The following is a 13,488-nucleotide window of genomic DNA, read 5'->3' as shown; positions in this document are numbered from 1 at the left end:
GGAACAAAAAAGAAAGCTGGGAAAACATAAAGACAAGGAAGCAGCCATGTGTTTGAGCTACGAGCACGCACACCGTCTCAGTCACACCTGAGGGCCGAGGCTGCTTCACCACTTTATTTTTTTTATTTTTTTAAATTTTTCTTGTGAAATCACTAGTTTCTTTCTTTTTTTAAATATTTTATTGATTTTTTACAGAGAGGAAGAGAGAGGGATAGAGAGTTAGAAACATCGATGGGAGAGAAACATCGATCAGCTGCCTCCTGCACACCTCCTACTGGGGATGTGCCCGCAACCAAGGTACATGCCCTTGACCGGAATCGAACCTGGGACCTTTCAGTCCGCAGGCCGACGCTCCATCCACTGAGCCAAACCAGTCAGGGCTGCTTCACCACTTTAGACATAAGGACCGTAAGGTGTCCCCATGTCCTTCCTCCTCCCCGTCCCCCTCTCCCTCCTCCCCCCGCCCCCTCATATATTTTTATTGCTGTCAGAGAGGAAGGGAGAGGGAGAGATAGAAACATCAATGATGAGAGAATCATGGATCAGCTGCCTCCCGCACGCCCCCCACTAGGGATCGAGCCTGCAACTCAGGCCTGTTCCCCAACCAGGAATCCAACTGTGACCTCCTGGTTCATAGGTCAACGCTCAACCACTGAGCCACGCCCAGACAGCTAGGATTGGTGTTTCCATCTCCCCCAGCCTCGGAGCGGAGCGGCTCCCTCCCTCCCTCCCTCCTGCCAGCCAGCAGCCGGGAGCCGGCTCTGGGGAAGACCTGGTGGGGTTGCTGGTCGCTCCTGGGAGCAATCCTCCCATCACACTCGGGCTGCTCTGAGGCTCATCTGGACTCAATCGGGAGTGGGTTTATGAGGCGGCCGCCAGGCCCCGGCAAGTCTTATTGCTTAATTAAACACCAGTTCCCGAGTCATTTATTTTGTTGTTCTGTATTCTGTTTGTTTTATTTTTTTGTGCCGCACGGAGGGTGAGGGAGGAGCTGAGATTCACAGCTCGGCTGGGTGCAGGCCCCCCCCCAACCCCACCCCGCCCTCCCCTTCCCCGTAAACAATGAATGCAAACCCTTCTGCAGCTACCCTGGGGCTGTGGGAGGAGCCAGAGTGTGGGCAGTGGGCAGGATGTGGGGTGTCACCCCTCAGCCCCCAACCTGGGTGCCAGTGTGCTTGTTCTGGGCTGCAAGGAACACTCACAAATGCCACCACCTACTTGGGGGCCTTACCTACCGGCCAGGGGCAGGGCACCTGGAGGAACCTGGCTGGGGTGGGGCAGCACCCTGCCCTGCCCTGCCCACTACTCCCAGGATGACTCTGGCCACTTGCTTTTTCTCTCTGGGCCTCAGTTTCCCCAACTGAACACACAGGCCGAGTCCCACCTGCCTCACAAGGTGTTGAGGGGAGAGAGTGGGCAGTGGCGCTGGGGAAGCTGGGGTGCCCTCTCCAGCCGGGGAGGGGATGAGGAAGTTCCAAACCAGGAGAGGAGAGTCCCGGCTTCCCTGAGCCTGCAGGGGGAGAGGCGGAGAGAGCCAGTGTGCGGGTATGTGCATGCGTGCATGCATGTATGTGTGTGCGTGCAGGGGTGCTGCTGGTGTGTGTCTGAGAGGCCCGAGTGTCCCGTGTGCCGGGGGGGTGGAGAGCAGCAGTCAAGGGGGCCAAGCTCTGGGGTTCAAATCCCAGCTCTTCTCTGGGCACATGACCCCCCCTCCCCTGCCTCAGTTTCCTTGTCTGTAAATGGGGATCCTGCTCCCACTGACCTCCTAGGGGGGCCGCAAGGGTTGGGTGAGTCCAGGGAAGCATGGAACTCAGAACAGCGACCCATGTTTGCGCATCTGTAAGCACATGTGTGTCTTCTTAAGGATGACATGTATGTAAACTTCTCCATCTCAAGTCACGTTTCCTGTAGGCTTTATTTTTTAAACTTGGGGATGAGACTTCTCCAGATAAAATTAAGTCCCAGAAAAGGTGGCACATCTTCGCACAACAGGTCCTGATGGTGGGAAGCGAGTGTGGCTTCTCTTGGGGGACGAACCTGGGATAACTGCTCCCTGAGCCGGAAACAGTGATTTCTCTACCTCACCATCGGCTGCGGAAACACTGCCTCCTGAGCCTGCGACCCTCTCCCCCCGGCCTCCACCCCGCCCGCCTGCTCCCAGCACTGACAGCCCCAGGCCCCCAGCACTGACAGCCCCAGCACTGACAGCCCCAGGCCCCCAGCACTGACAGCCCCAGGACTGACAGCCCCAGGCCCCAGCACTGACAGCCCCAGGCCCCCAGCACTGACAGCCCCAGCACTGACAGCCCCAGCACTGACAGCCCCCAGCACTGACAGCCCCAGGCCCCCAGCACTGACAGCCCCAGCACTGACAGCCCCAGGCCCCAGCACTGACAGCCCCCAGCACTGACAGCCCCAGGCCCCAGCACTGACAGCCCCCAGCACTGACAGCCCCCAGCACTGACAGCCCCAGGCCCCAGCACTGACAGCCCCCAGCACTGACAGCCCCCAGCACTGACAGCCCCCAGCACTGACAGCCCCAGGCCCCAGCACTGACAGCCCCAGGCCCCCAGCACTGACAGCCCCCAGCACTGACAGCCCCCAGCACTGACAGCCCCCAGCACTGACAGCCCCCAGCACTGACAGCCCCAGGCCCCCAGCACTGACAGCCCCCAGCACTGACAGCCCCCAGCACTGACAGCCCCAGGCCCCAGCACTGACAGCCCCAGGCCCCCAGCACTGACAGCCCCAGGCCCCCAGCACTGACAGCCCCAGGCCCCCAGCACTGACAGCCCCAGGCCCCCAGCACTGACAGCCCCAGGCCCCAGCACTGACAGACCCAGGCCCCCAGCACTGACAGCCCCAGGCCCCAGCACTGACAGCCCCAGGCCCCAGCACTGACAGCCCCAGGCCCCAGCACTGACAGCCCCAGGACTGACAGCCCCAGGCCCCCAGCACTGACAGCCCCAGGACTGACAGCCCCAGGCCCCCAGCACTGACAGCCCCAGGCCCCAGCACTGACAGCCCCAGGCCCCAGCAGCTCCGGGGAGGCTGCCATCGCGCAGGGAGCTGAGCCGCCTCACACAGAGCAGCCAAGGGCCGGAGAGGGGCCTGGGAGGGTGACCCTCTGCCAAGTGGCCGCTCGGTCCTCCTCCTCTGAGGAGGTGGCATTTAGTCTACCCTCCCTCTCCTCCCACCCCTTCCCCCCCCCCCCCCCCCCCGCCTGAAAGGAGCCAGACGGTGAACTGGGCAGACGCCCCGGCTCAGCCATGCTCAGGCCCAGCCTTGGCGTTGTTTTCTTCTGGTTGCACAACAAATATTTAAGTGCACGCTCACTGTGTGCAAGGCCGTCTGGTGGCCCGAGGTTACCCCGTGATGACGGTGGAGACAGACAAGCCCCGGCGGCCCGTCTCATATTCCAGTAAGGAGCAGGCGCGGTGGTTCAGGGCTCAGCGGGGTGGAAAGTGCAGGAGGGTCCTGTGGGGGGGACCGTGTGGGGCTGCTGAGGCGGGGGTGGGGAGGGCTGAGTGCAGAGGGGCTGCCTGGGGCTGGAGGCCCAGCGGAGAGGCTGAGCAGGAGGCAGTGTGCGGAGGCGGCAGGACACGGGCGCGGAGGGTTAGGGGCTGAGAGGGTCGCAGAGGTGGGCCAGGCTGGGGCAGGAGCGGCTGTCCTTCTCAGGATCCTGGGAACTCAGGCGTGGGTTTGGGCAGAAGATGGGTGACAGGACCCGAGTCAGGGGTCACAGAGGTCGCCTGGCTGTGCCAGGGCCGCGTATGGAGGGAGGCGTGGGGAGGCTGTGGCTGAGATGCGGGTGGGGGTGGGAGCTGGGGCCTGGGAGGCGGCGAGAGGGCGAGGGGAACCAGGGGCACTCAAGGACACTGGTGGGGCCATGAGTGCGAGATCCACGCACCTGCTGGTGTTTAGTGAGCATCCCTGCGCGAGGCGCTCTCTCCTCCCTCTTCCTCCTCTCCACCGCCCCCCCCCCCCCCCCGCCTCACCCCAGACCCGGCCTGGGACCGCTTCCTGGGAGAGGCCGCAGGGGCTGCGCTCCTGGGCTGCCACGGCCTCTTCTGTGGGCAAAGCCGCCAGGACAGCTGGGCCGGGCCCGCGGGACGCCAGCCCGCACCCAGCCATCTCCGCATCCACTACGCCCCGCTCGCCCTTCACAGCCCAGGAAACCCACCAGGAGTGTCACGGCCTCATTTCAATCTGTCTCCCACTCTCCTTAATGATGCCTGTTTAAGACCCCCATTAAGGGCCGTGCGGTTAATTAAACGGACAATTCCGATACAGTTCTACCAGAAGCCCCTCGGTGAAGTGAGTATTAGAGACATTGAACAGACGTCTTCATTAGGCGCCACAGTGAGAACGCCAACGCAGTGAGGACACACGCCGCTGTCCAGGGAGCTCGTCGCGCACTCACGGGCGGTGCGTCCGTGTTTAGTCTCAGCCCGTGCGAGGCCGCTGACCTTTCCCGCACCCGGAAGCGCCGTCCCGAGGACACGGTCCTGAACCCCAGCCCAGACGCCCGAGCTGGAGGGACGTCAGACACCATCTGGAGCCCACGGTCCCCAAATGTCAGTGACGGGGGAGCAGCTGGGTCGGAGAGGATGTGAAGCTCCCCGGGACTCCTGAGGTCCCCCTGCAGCCCAGGACCTGGCTGCGGTCACGTGCACCCTGCGATCCCGGTGCGGGAGGTCCCAGGTGCCTCTCCAGGAACCCCCATCGCCTGCTGGCCCCCCCGGACAGAGGGTGACACTGAGGCCCCGACTTCAGGACGGTGCATGGCCAGCGGAAGGCCCCCTGGCCCACGGACCGGAACTTCCCCAGCAGCTCCCCTCCCACTCGGCGGCAGAGCCTCAGCGTCTCCTGGGCGTTTGGACTGGCAGCTAGAGCCCCACGCCCCTGCCCACCTCTCCTGCTGGCCCCGGGTCCTCGATGGCTCTGTGGGCCCTCCCTGAGCCTGGGGGTGACCATGTTCATCAAACCCCACAGCTGCTCGGATCCGGAGCCCCCTCCAAGGAGCCCCCTCTGCCCACCCAGGCCCCAGAGGGAGGGCAGGGTGGGGGGTTCAGCTGTTTGCAGAAACTGTGGTCCAGACCGGACACAGACCAGAGCCGGGACCCGCGCCTGTGGCGGTGTCTGCAGAACGGAGACGAGGCCTGACGCGGCCCTGCCCGGGCCCCACGCCCCCACCTGCTGCACTGCAGGAGCCCCGGAAACGGGAGCCAAGGCCACGTGCATTTTATTATCACAAACAGCTCGCGTCACAGAGCACGCAGACACAGGATGGCGGCAGAGCCCCCGCGACCACGAGCCAGCAGGGCCGCTCTGGTGTCTCCTGTCCCTCTCCTCGGGAGGAAGGAACACACGGGCCCCGGGGTGATGCACCCCGCTCCCCGAAACCAGGCGTTTCTTCCCAGGTGTCCCGCCGACTGGGGTGGTCTCCCCGGAAGTGCCTGCCGTCTCTCCGGAGCTGGGCTGGGGCCGGCGTTCCTCTCAGCCGGGACCCCGCGGGCCGCAGCGCTCACAGGTCCATGGTTCCCTTCGCTTTGAACTTCTTGGCGGACCGCTCGCTCGACCGGAGCTGGAATTTGCTCCCGTGGATGTAGGAAACGAAGCCGTCGGTTTCCACAGAGAACATGCAGCCCAGCTTGGGGATCACTGCAGGGGAGCAGGAGAGGCCGCATGGGGGCCCGGCAGCAGCCCGCCGCCCAGTCATGCCCCCGGAGGTTCTGGAATGAGCTCGCAGGACACCAGGCTCGCGGGGTCACCCTGCACAGCCAGGTCACGCCCGTCCTCCATGGAGCGCAGCCCCCGACGGTCAGGGCTCAAGGCTGTGAGCCCCTCTCAGCACCGGGAACGCCCAGGGCAAGGCCAGCCCAGGTCTCCCCCAGAGCTTCCCGGTGGGCTCGCGGCTCTGCGCTCGGGGGGGACACGGACCACGCTCTGAGGTGGAAACCAGAGCACAAGACCCGCAGGGAGACGGACGGCGGGAAAGCCAGCTCAAAATTAAAGGAGCCGCCAGCCGGCGTGGCTCAGTGGTTCAGTGTCGATCCATGAACCAGGAGGTCAGGGTTCGATTCCTGGTCAGGGCACGTGACCAGTTTGCAGGCTCCATCCCCAGTGCGGAGCATGCAGGAGGCAGCCAATCCATGATTCTCCATCAGTGATATTTCGTTCTCTCTCTCCCTTCCTTTCTGAAATCAATTAAAAAATATTTTTTAAAGAAAGGTAACATTTAAAAAAAAAAGTTAAAGGAACCAAACCCCCACATGTGGTTTTGAACTTCCTGCACCCGTGTGTGGCTCACACCCCTGCGTGGCTCACGCCCGTTGCTAGACGGGGAGCTAGAGGGGGGCTCTCAGGCCCCCTGGACCCACAGGCTCACGGCCAAGGGCGCAGCTCCCGCACCCCCAGGGGCAGGTGTGGCCTCTGCAGGTCCCTGGAGTCGGTGCCGACCCGAGGCCCTGCGGCCACAAGGTGAGGGCTGGGGACGCCCACAGCCCGCAGCGCGGCGGGCAGCGCGCACCTTTCAGGCGGTCTCCTTCGGTGATGACTTTGAAGACGTGCTTCGTTTCCTGCAGGAGGATCCCTGTGACGCCCACGTAGGAGGGGCACCTGGATTTCGTGACTGCAAAGGAGAAGCGGTCCCAGCTCAGGCCGTGCCCAGCGGGGAAGGGGTGCCGGGGCCGGGACTGAGTGGCGGAAGGACCCACCTCCCCGCCCTCTGCCTGCGACCCTGCGATGGCCGACAAGGTGTCCTTTGGGGCCTGCAGGCCAGGGCGTGGGCAGGATTCGCGAGCCAGGTCACACGTGTGTCCCACACCCTCCAGGCGGCAGTGGGGGCCACGTGGCGAGGGCAGAGACCACCTAGAGGATGTCTCTCCACCCAGCGCTGACCTGGGGACAACCCAGGCAGGAACGCTCTAGCACCCTGACCCCTGAAACCCGCAATGCTGCCCCGCGTGCCACCTGCTCTCGGGCCCTTACCTGAAACAATGGCGCCATGGAGATCTGCCTTCAACAGCTTGGCCTGGATGGCCTGGGGCTGCCTGCGGGGCAGACAGAAGCCTCAGCGTCTGCGGGACACAGAGCTCTGGAAGCGGGCTCCCAGGCCGCATCTACAGCCGTCAGGGTCAGGGTCAGGGTCAGGGTCAGGGGGTTCCCCCAAAGGGCAAGGCTTCAGAAACTGAACTCACGTGTCTGGCCTGAGGCCATTGCACAGGTCCCGGATGTACTGTTTCCAGAGCTCGTGCAGGGGGAGGAAGAGGTCGTATCTGCAAAGTCAGAGGGTGGGAGCTAAGCACTGAGCTCGCAGACACCGTCCCAAGCACAGCGCTCGGCTTCCCGCCAAGGACGCCTGGGCCCCCACCTCCATCCGCTGCTTCCACCCCTCGACCCTGTCTCCTCCCTGGTGGGCCCTCTGGAGGCCATGCTGGCGGGAGGAGGAAGGTGCGCCTTCCTGGCCCCTCCCCCTCCCTGCCGCGGGACACAGCTGTGACAGCTGGAGCGCTGGCAGCCGCCTGAGACCTCGAGGCAATGTCTAGAGATGCCGGAGCAGCCGGACACACCGGGCCACGCTGCCTGGGCCGAGGCGGTGGACCCGCCTGCCCGGCAGCCAGTACCCGGCACAGACTGTCCAGTGGATGTGGGAGGCTGCTGGCTACAGTCTGAAAGCGAAAGTCTACAAACAGCCCCAAGGCACCCACACCCAGAGCGGGCCAAGGAGGGCGGGGCCAAGGACCCCTACCCACTAAGAGGGCCATGTCCCGCGCGGAGGCTTCCCGACACGTGGGCAGCACGCTCCTTGGCAGTAAACCGCGTGCGTGATTCTGCCTGCTGCTAGGAGAAGCTTCTAGAGGTACAGATTAAGAAGTCTCCGTTGCTCTTTTCTAAAAGAGCTGGAAGACAGCCAGCCTGTTGCCATGGGCAACAGACGCACTACAGGCAGGGTCCTATTCGGGTTGGGACAGAAGCCAGCCACTCACCAGCCTCCCTGTTAAAAGCCAAACCAAACCCCGTCCCGGTTGGTAAAGGAAGGCTGCCCCCTGGTGGCAGAAGCGGGAGGCTGCACCAGCCGGACGGCAGGCGGGAAGGCCGTACCTCTGCTGCTCCGGCTTAATGTCGAAGAGGCGCAGCGCCCTCCTCTGCCGCGCGGACAGGCCCCGGGGCCGCCTCCTCTGCTCCTTCCGCCTCGGCCGGGCGAAGTAGTCCAGCACCACGGCCTTGCGCTGCAGCTGGTCCTCGCGGGCGCGCGGGCTCATGTGGGGCGTGCAGCGCCGCAGGAAGGCCTGCAGGAAGGCCTCGGCGCGCTGGGCTCCGGGGCGCTGGTGGGACAGCGCGGGGGGGGGGGGGGGGGGGGGCTCACTGCTCTGTGAGACCCAGCCCGCCGGGGCCCTCGCAGGCAGGCTGCCTCCCCGACCACACCGCCTCCGCCTCCGCGCGCTGGCTGTCCCCCACCCACCGCTGTCCGGGTGCAAAAGCCACATCCCGACCCCAGTCTGTGGCCGGCACGCCGTGAGACAGCCAGGCCACACTCCAGCGGCCCACCCTGTTCCCCGAGGCTATCCGGGTGGTGACATCACACCTCTCTATGTGGAGGAAGACTCCCTGGTCTTGGCAGGGAGGGAAGAGGGGCCACGTTTAATCAGTAATGACTGGAGGCAGCTCAGGGCGGCACCAAGCTCCGCCTCCCAGGAGGATGCTAACCCTCAGGAAGGGCACAGCCAGCCGGCATTGCATTTGCTCACTGTGCGGGGCGGGGCGCAGCTGTGGGCGCATCACCTGGGGGAGGACCTGTCAGCGCACCTCAGCACCGCCCCCTCCTGTCACCTGCTCGCCCTCTGGACACACAGCAGAGCCTCATGTGACCGTGACTGTCGCAGTGTGTAATTCCGGAGGGGACTCCGAGCATCACTGCCCCCCACCTCCTTCCCAGCCCCGGCGGCACTGCCTCCTGAGGTCCTGCCTCTGGCAGGCCACTTCCTGGACCCCCGCTGTACTAAGCGGCTGTGATCACCCGGGCCGACGTGTCCCTGGAGAAGATGTGATACGCACACGCTTCAAGCCGCTCACACAGAGGGGACTGACAAGGACTGGACTGTCTAGAACACATACTCGGCCCTCCATGGAGAAGCCAAATAAAGGCCAGTCAGTCTCAGAATCCTGATTTCACGGCATCTCCCTCCTCATGAGTCACTGGCACACCTTCTGCCAAATGGGCAAATCCCAGAAGAATCCATAAATCTCACAGAACGCGATCTCCCTGCCCTGTTGGGGGTGAAGGGGAGCCAGTGACCAGGTCAAATGACAGTGTCCCCCAGGGCAGGTTTCAGGGGGACACAGCCCAGTGTCCCCACGCAATGGGAGATGACACAAATCCGAAGTCCCGGGTAACCACGCCCGACTTGGGCGCGACGGGAAGGGAGACCCGCGTGTGGGACAGCCGTCAGGACAACAGGCCCCGCCGGAGCCCCGGGGACTGGGGAGACGAGGATTGGGACGCGGAAAGGCTTGGAGGCCACCGAGCCATCTGTGTCATCGCCCCGTCGCTCCCAGACTCCCTGCCAAGCACCTACCTGGACATCGAGCTCCTTGGCCTCTTTCTGGGAGAGGGCGTGGTAGATGGCACCTGGGGACGGGAAAACGGACACGAAATGATTCCTGCTGGGCGTAAGGCCCGAGGCGGTGTCAACGCTGAACAGAGACAGGAGGCGGGGCTACAGAGGGCACAGCGGCAAAGCGGTCATGCACGCTCTCACCCTGCCCACGGGTCACGTCCATCACAGAAGCCCCGAGGGCGGGCTTCAAAAGGCGCTTGTCGGACATGAACGTGCGGAGGGGCCTCTGGGACTTATCAGCATGCAGCCGTGGGCAAACTACGGCCCGCGGGCCGACACCGGCCCGTTCGGCCGTTCTATCCGGCCCGCGGACCCGAAAGAGCGAGGGTTCTCTTGCTCTCCCCTCCGCTCCTTTACTTTGAATTTATATTAGTTCACACAAACACTCCATCCATGCTTTTGTTCCGGCCCTCCGGTCCAGTTTAAGAACCCATTGTGGCCCTCGAGTCAAAAAGTTTGCCCACCCCTGAATTGTAGACTCTTGGGCCCCATTCCCGTATCCTGCATTTCTAGCAAGTTCTCGGATGGAGCGGCAGGTCAGCAGACCACACTTGGAGCTGCACGGGTTTGAAACACTGTGGACGAAAAGGGGCCTCACGCTCCACCTGACGAGCTCAGGGGAGGCCTGCGCGGCGGCCTTACAGATGCAGAGACCTCCCGTAACCACACGGGAGGGTCTGAAACGGAAAATCTTCAACTAAAAGCAGTTTATGGCGGGTAGTCATGTCCTAGGCTAGGACCTTCCCTGAAAAAAGTCCATCTTTACCTTAATCGAACCTGTCTACAGTCTTTCCGCATCTACGGTAACAGACCTTTGGAATGTCAAAGTCAATGCCTTTCTCCAGACCCCTCAAAGCACAGGTGCCGAGCCAGAGGGGAGACCACAGATCTCCTCACTGTTGCTGTTACTGTGTTAATTGTTGGCTGTTAACTATCCTGTAGCCACCTCTGTACAAGAAGTACATGACTATCATTTTACTTTTTATCCAATCCCAGGACCCCCCCAACCCTGCTTTGCTTTCTCCTGCCTCCCTAACCTATCACCAGTGGGTTTCATGTCGCCCACGTATGCCTCCTCTTTTTTTTTTTTTTTAAATTAGTTTTTTATAGATCTCCTTTAGCAGGATAAGGAAGTTTCTTTTCTTTTTTTAAAATATATTTTATTGATTTTCCCACAGAGAGGAAGGGAGAGAGATAGTTAGAAACATCGATGAGAGAGAAACATCGATCAGGTGCCTCCTGCACACCCCCCACTGGGGTTGCGCCCGCAACCAAGGTACATGCCCTTGACCGGAATCGAACCCGGGACCCTTCAGTCCGCAGGCCGACGCTCTATCCACTGAGCCAAACCGGTTTCGGCCTGCCTCCTCTTTTGATGCTAATGTATCAAATAGGGTGCAAACTGCCATTTCTCAGGAGCATTTTCTCGATCCGTTGAGATTTTGCTTCCCGGCCGTTGTCATCAGTTTGGCTCACATAACTCACGAAAATTCTCTACAGGTTTGAATGCTTCTTACGTTGACAATTCCACAGGTTAGGACAGCCTTGGGCAAACTACGGCCCACGGGCCGGATCCGGCTGTTCTATCCGGATCTCTTGCTCTCCCCTCCGCTCCTTTACTTTGAATTTATATCAGTTCACACAAACACTCCATCCATGCTTTTGTTCCGGCCCTCCGGTCCAGTTTAAGAACCCATTGTGGCCCTCGAGTCAAAAAGTTTGCCCACCCCTGGGTTAGGAGCTGAGGAGCTGCTCACTTTGTAATGGAGTAGCCCATTTAAAAGTTATGTGATGCAGGTGGCTGGGAATATTACATTTTGTTAAAAAGATTCTTCACAGTTTGGTCTCTATGAAATTGGATCATACAATTGATGGTGTCCTAAAGTGATAAAATACAGCAGGTCTCTTTTCAAGCTCAAAATATACACTGAGTGGCCAGATTATGATGATCTCTGAACACATAATAATCTGGCCACTCAGTGTCTATCCTATATAATAAAAGGCTAATATGCAAATTGTCCCCTCGACCAGGAGTTCGACCAGCAGGCAGGCCGGCCAACCGCCCATGTCCCTTCCCCCTGGCCAGGCTGGCCGGACCCCACTCATGCATGAATTCATGCACCAGGCCTCTAATACACACACACACACACACACTGAGTGGCCAGATTATTATGCGTTCAGAGAGCATCATAATCTGGCCACTCAGTGTATATATTCACTAAGTGGCTTCAACTTCTAAACACATCCACGCTCCTGTTTCTTACTTGTTTTTCTGAAGAAAACCTGTGGCACTGGGGACGTGGACAGAATAAGAATGAGACAAAGCCCCGATTCAAGCGCCCAAATATTAGAACATTTGGTTCACACTATACTCTACAAATTTCCCTTTTGTGTCCCTGCGCACATTTGATCCAACAAACCAAAGTGGCTACAATTCTTCTATATGGAGTCTAGTCCTCCCCCAAATGTAAGGTGGGGGAGTATAACCTGTTTGTAGAGAGCAACTTGCAAGGCCCGAAACCCCAGGAATGACTGCTCCACCTGGCCCAGGTGTCTAAGACTTGGGAGTCTTTTCCGTCACAACACACATCTAACGTTTACGGAGCACGCAGTACTTGCCAGGCACCGCATTAAAAGCTTCGCATACTTTGTCTCAGCATCCCTTCTGAAGAATCCTGTAACGTGGTCCTTATTCCTATTATGCACCCGAGAACACGGAAGCTCGGATACATGGAAACGCTACACTGGGCCACACAGGTAGACACCTGCAGAGGTGGAACCCCGATGCAAAGGCCGGTGTCAACGGTGTCTACACTCCCCTGCCTACAGCTGCCCCGGCGCTGGCTCCCCTCGGGGCACACACAGCTCTCCGCCAACGCCGGGGTGGGGGGTGGCGGGGATGGTGTCACTGCCCCCCGCACTAGGGTCGTTCATAGAGCGGCAGGCCGGGCAGGCCTTGGCCACGGCCACCCCGGGAGGGAGCGGTCAAGTCGGGCGAAGGCCCTGGTCGGTCCCGTAGCACCCACGCCACTGAGCGGCCCCCGAGAACCGGCCTCCAGCTCGGACACCAACCCCAGGCTCAGAGACGGGGCCGGGCCAGCCGGGCCTCAGTTTCCCCGAGGCAAGGTGAGGCAATTCCCACAACAGCCCCCCTCGCACTCCGCAGCGACCCTTTTCACTCCTCAGCACCCCGCACCCTGACGTCCCTTTCCACTCCCCAGTGCCCGATCCCTGACGTCCGAGCCCGTGGCCCTCAGCCCCACTCACTCTTCATTCTGGGGCCGCTTCCGGTGCGCTCTGATGACGTCCCCATCGGGCGCCGCTCGCGCTTTTCCTCCCTCCACCTCCTTCCGGGGCCCGCGACCACCTCGGCCCCTGTCGTCGGAGTCGGCGGTGGAGAGGGTCCTCGTCCCCGAGCTCGCGCGGCACAGAGTCCGCAGACCCACCCGCTGGATCTCGCAGCCGGGATCGCGGGCGCTGGACGCTGGTGCGTGAAGCCGCCGGTGACGTCACTGAGCGCGCCTACTGGCTCGGCGCATGCGCCTGGGAGCCGACGACGCTGCGGGGAGGGGGCGTGGCTGCCCCTGCGGAGACTGCGCAGTGGGGCTTTTTTTCAGCCTCGTGTTTCCTAAGCGGTGAAGGCTCCGTGCCGTAGGGTTGCGGCTATCGCGTGTGGAATCCTTAATATTTTTCTTTTTTAAAATTAGCTCCGCATGATAAACCTTCAAACATGGATACAGGTGTTCTCCCACTTCTGATTTTGTGAAAGTGATTTTGTGGAAGCTCCATGGAAAGTCGATGGTATTGCAGCTAACACCCCCGACCTCCCCCCCCCCCCGCCCCGCCCAGTTTATTATAAAAATCT

The 13,488-nt window shown here is 61.3% G+C and overlaps 1 protein-coding gene across 1 annotated transcript; it reads right to left on the bottom strand.

The window, feature by feature from the left end:
- Positions 1 to 5,228: 5,228 nt before the first annotated feature.
- On the bottom strand, positions 5,229 to 13,169 carry POP4 (POP4 homolog, ribonuclease P/MRP subunit). The gene is made up of 7 exons (XM_080644619.1): positions 12,891 to 13,169; positions 9,582 to 9,634; positions 8,107 to 8,330; positions 7,203 to 7,280; positions 6,994 to 7,055; positions 6,533 to 6,634; positions 5,229 to 5,664 (listed from the first exon to the last, which is right to left on the bottom strand). Exons 1-7 carry the CDS (start codon positions 12,934 to 12,936, stop codon positions 5,528 to 5,530), a joined length of 702 nt encoding a protein of 233 aa, XP_080500745.1. The 5' UTR covers positions 12,937 to 13,169; the 3' UTR covers positions 5,229 to 5,527.
- Positions 13,170 to 13,488: the final 319 nt, after the last annotated feature.

Source organism: Plecotus auritus (genome assembly GCF_963455305.1).
Source record: "Plecotus auritus genome assembly, chromosome: 10".
Lineage (NCBI taxonomy): Eukaryota > Metazoa > Chordata > Mammalia > Chiroptera > Vespertilionidae > Plecotus > Plecotus auritus.
The sequence above is the reverse complement of the archived record's forward strand: the minus strand, read 5'-3'. Positions and strand labels throughout refer to the sequence as shown.

Coding starts and splice junctions, on each gene's coding strand:
- POP4 (XM_080644619.1), bottom strand. CDS start 12,936: ATGGGGACGTCATCAGAGCGCACCGGAAGCGGCCCCAGAATGAAGA. Junction 9,635..12,890: donor AAGCGGCCCCAGAATGAAGA/GTGAGTGGGGCT, acceptor TCCCGTCCCCAG/GTGCCATCTACCACGCCCTC. Junction 8,331..9,581: donor CCAAGGAGCTCGATGTCCAG/GTAGGTGCTTGG, acceptor CTGTCCCACCAG/CGCCCCGGAGCCCAGCGCGC.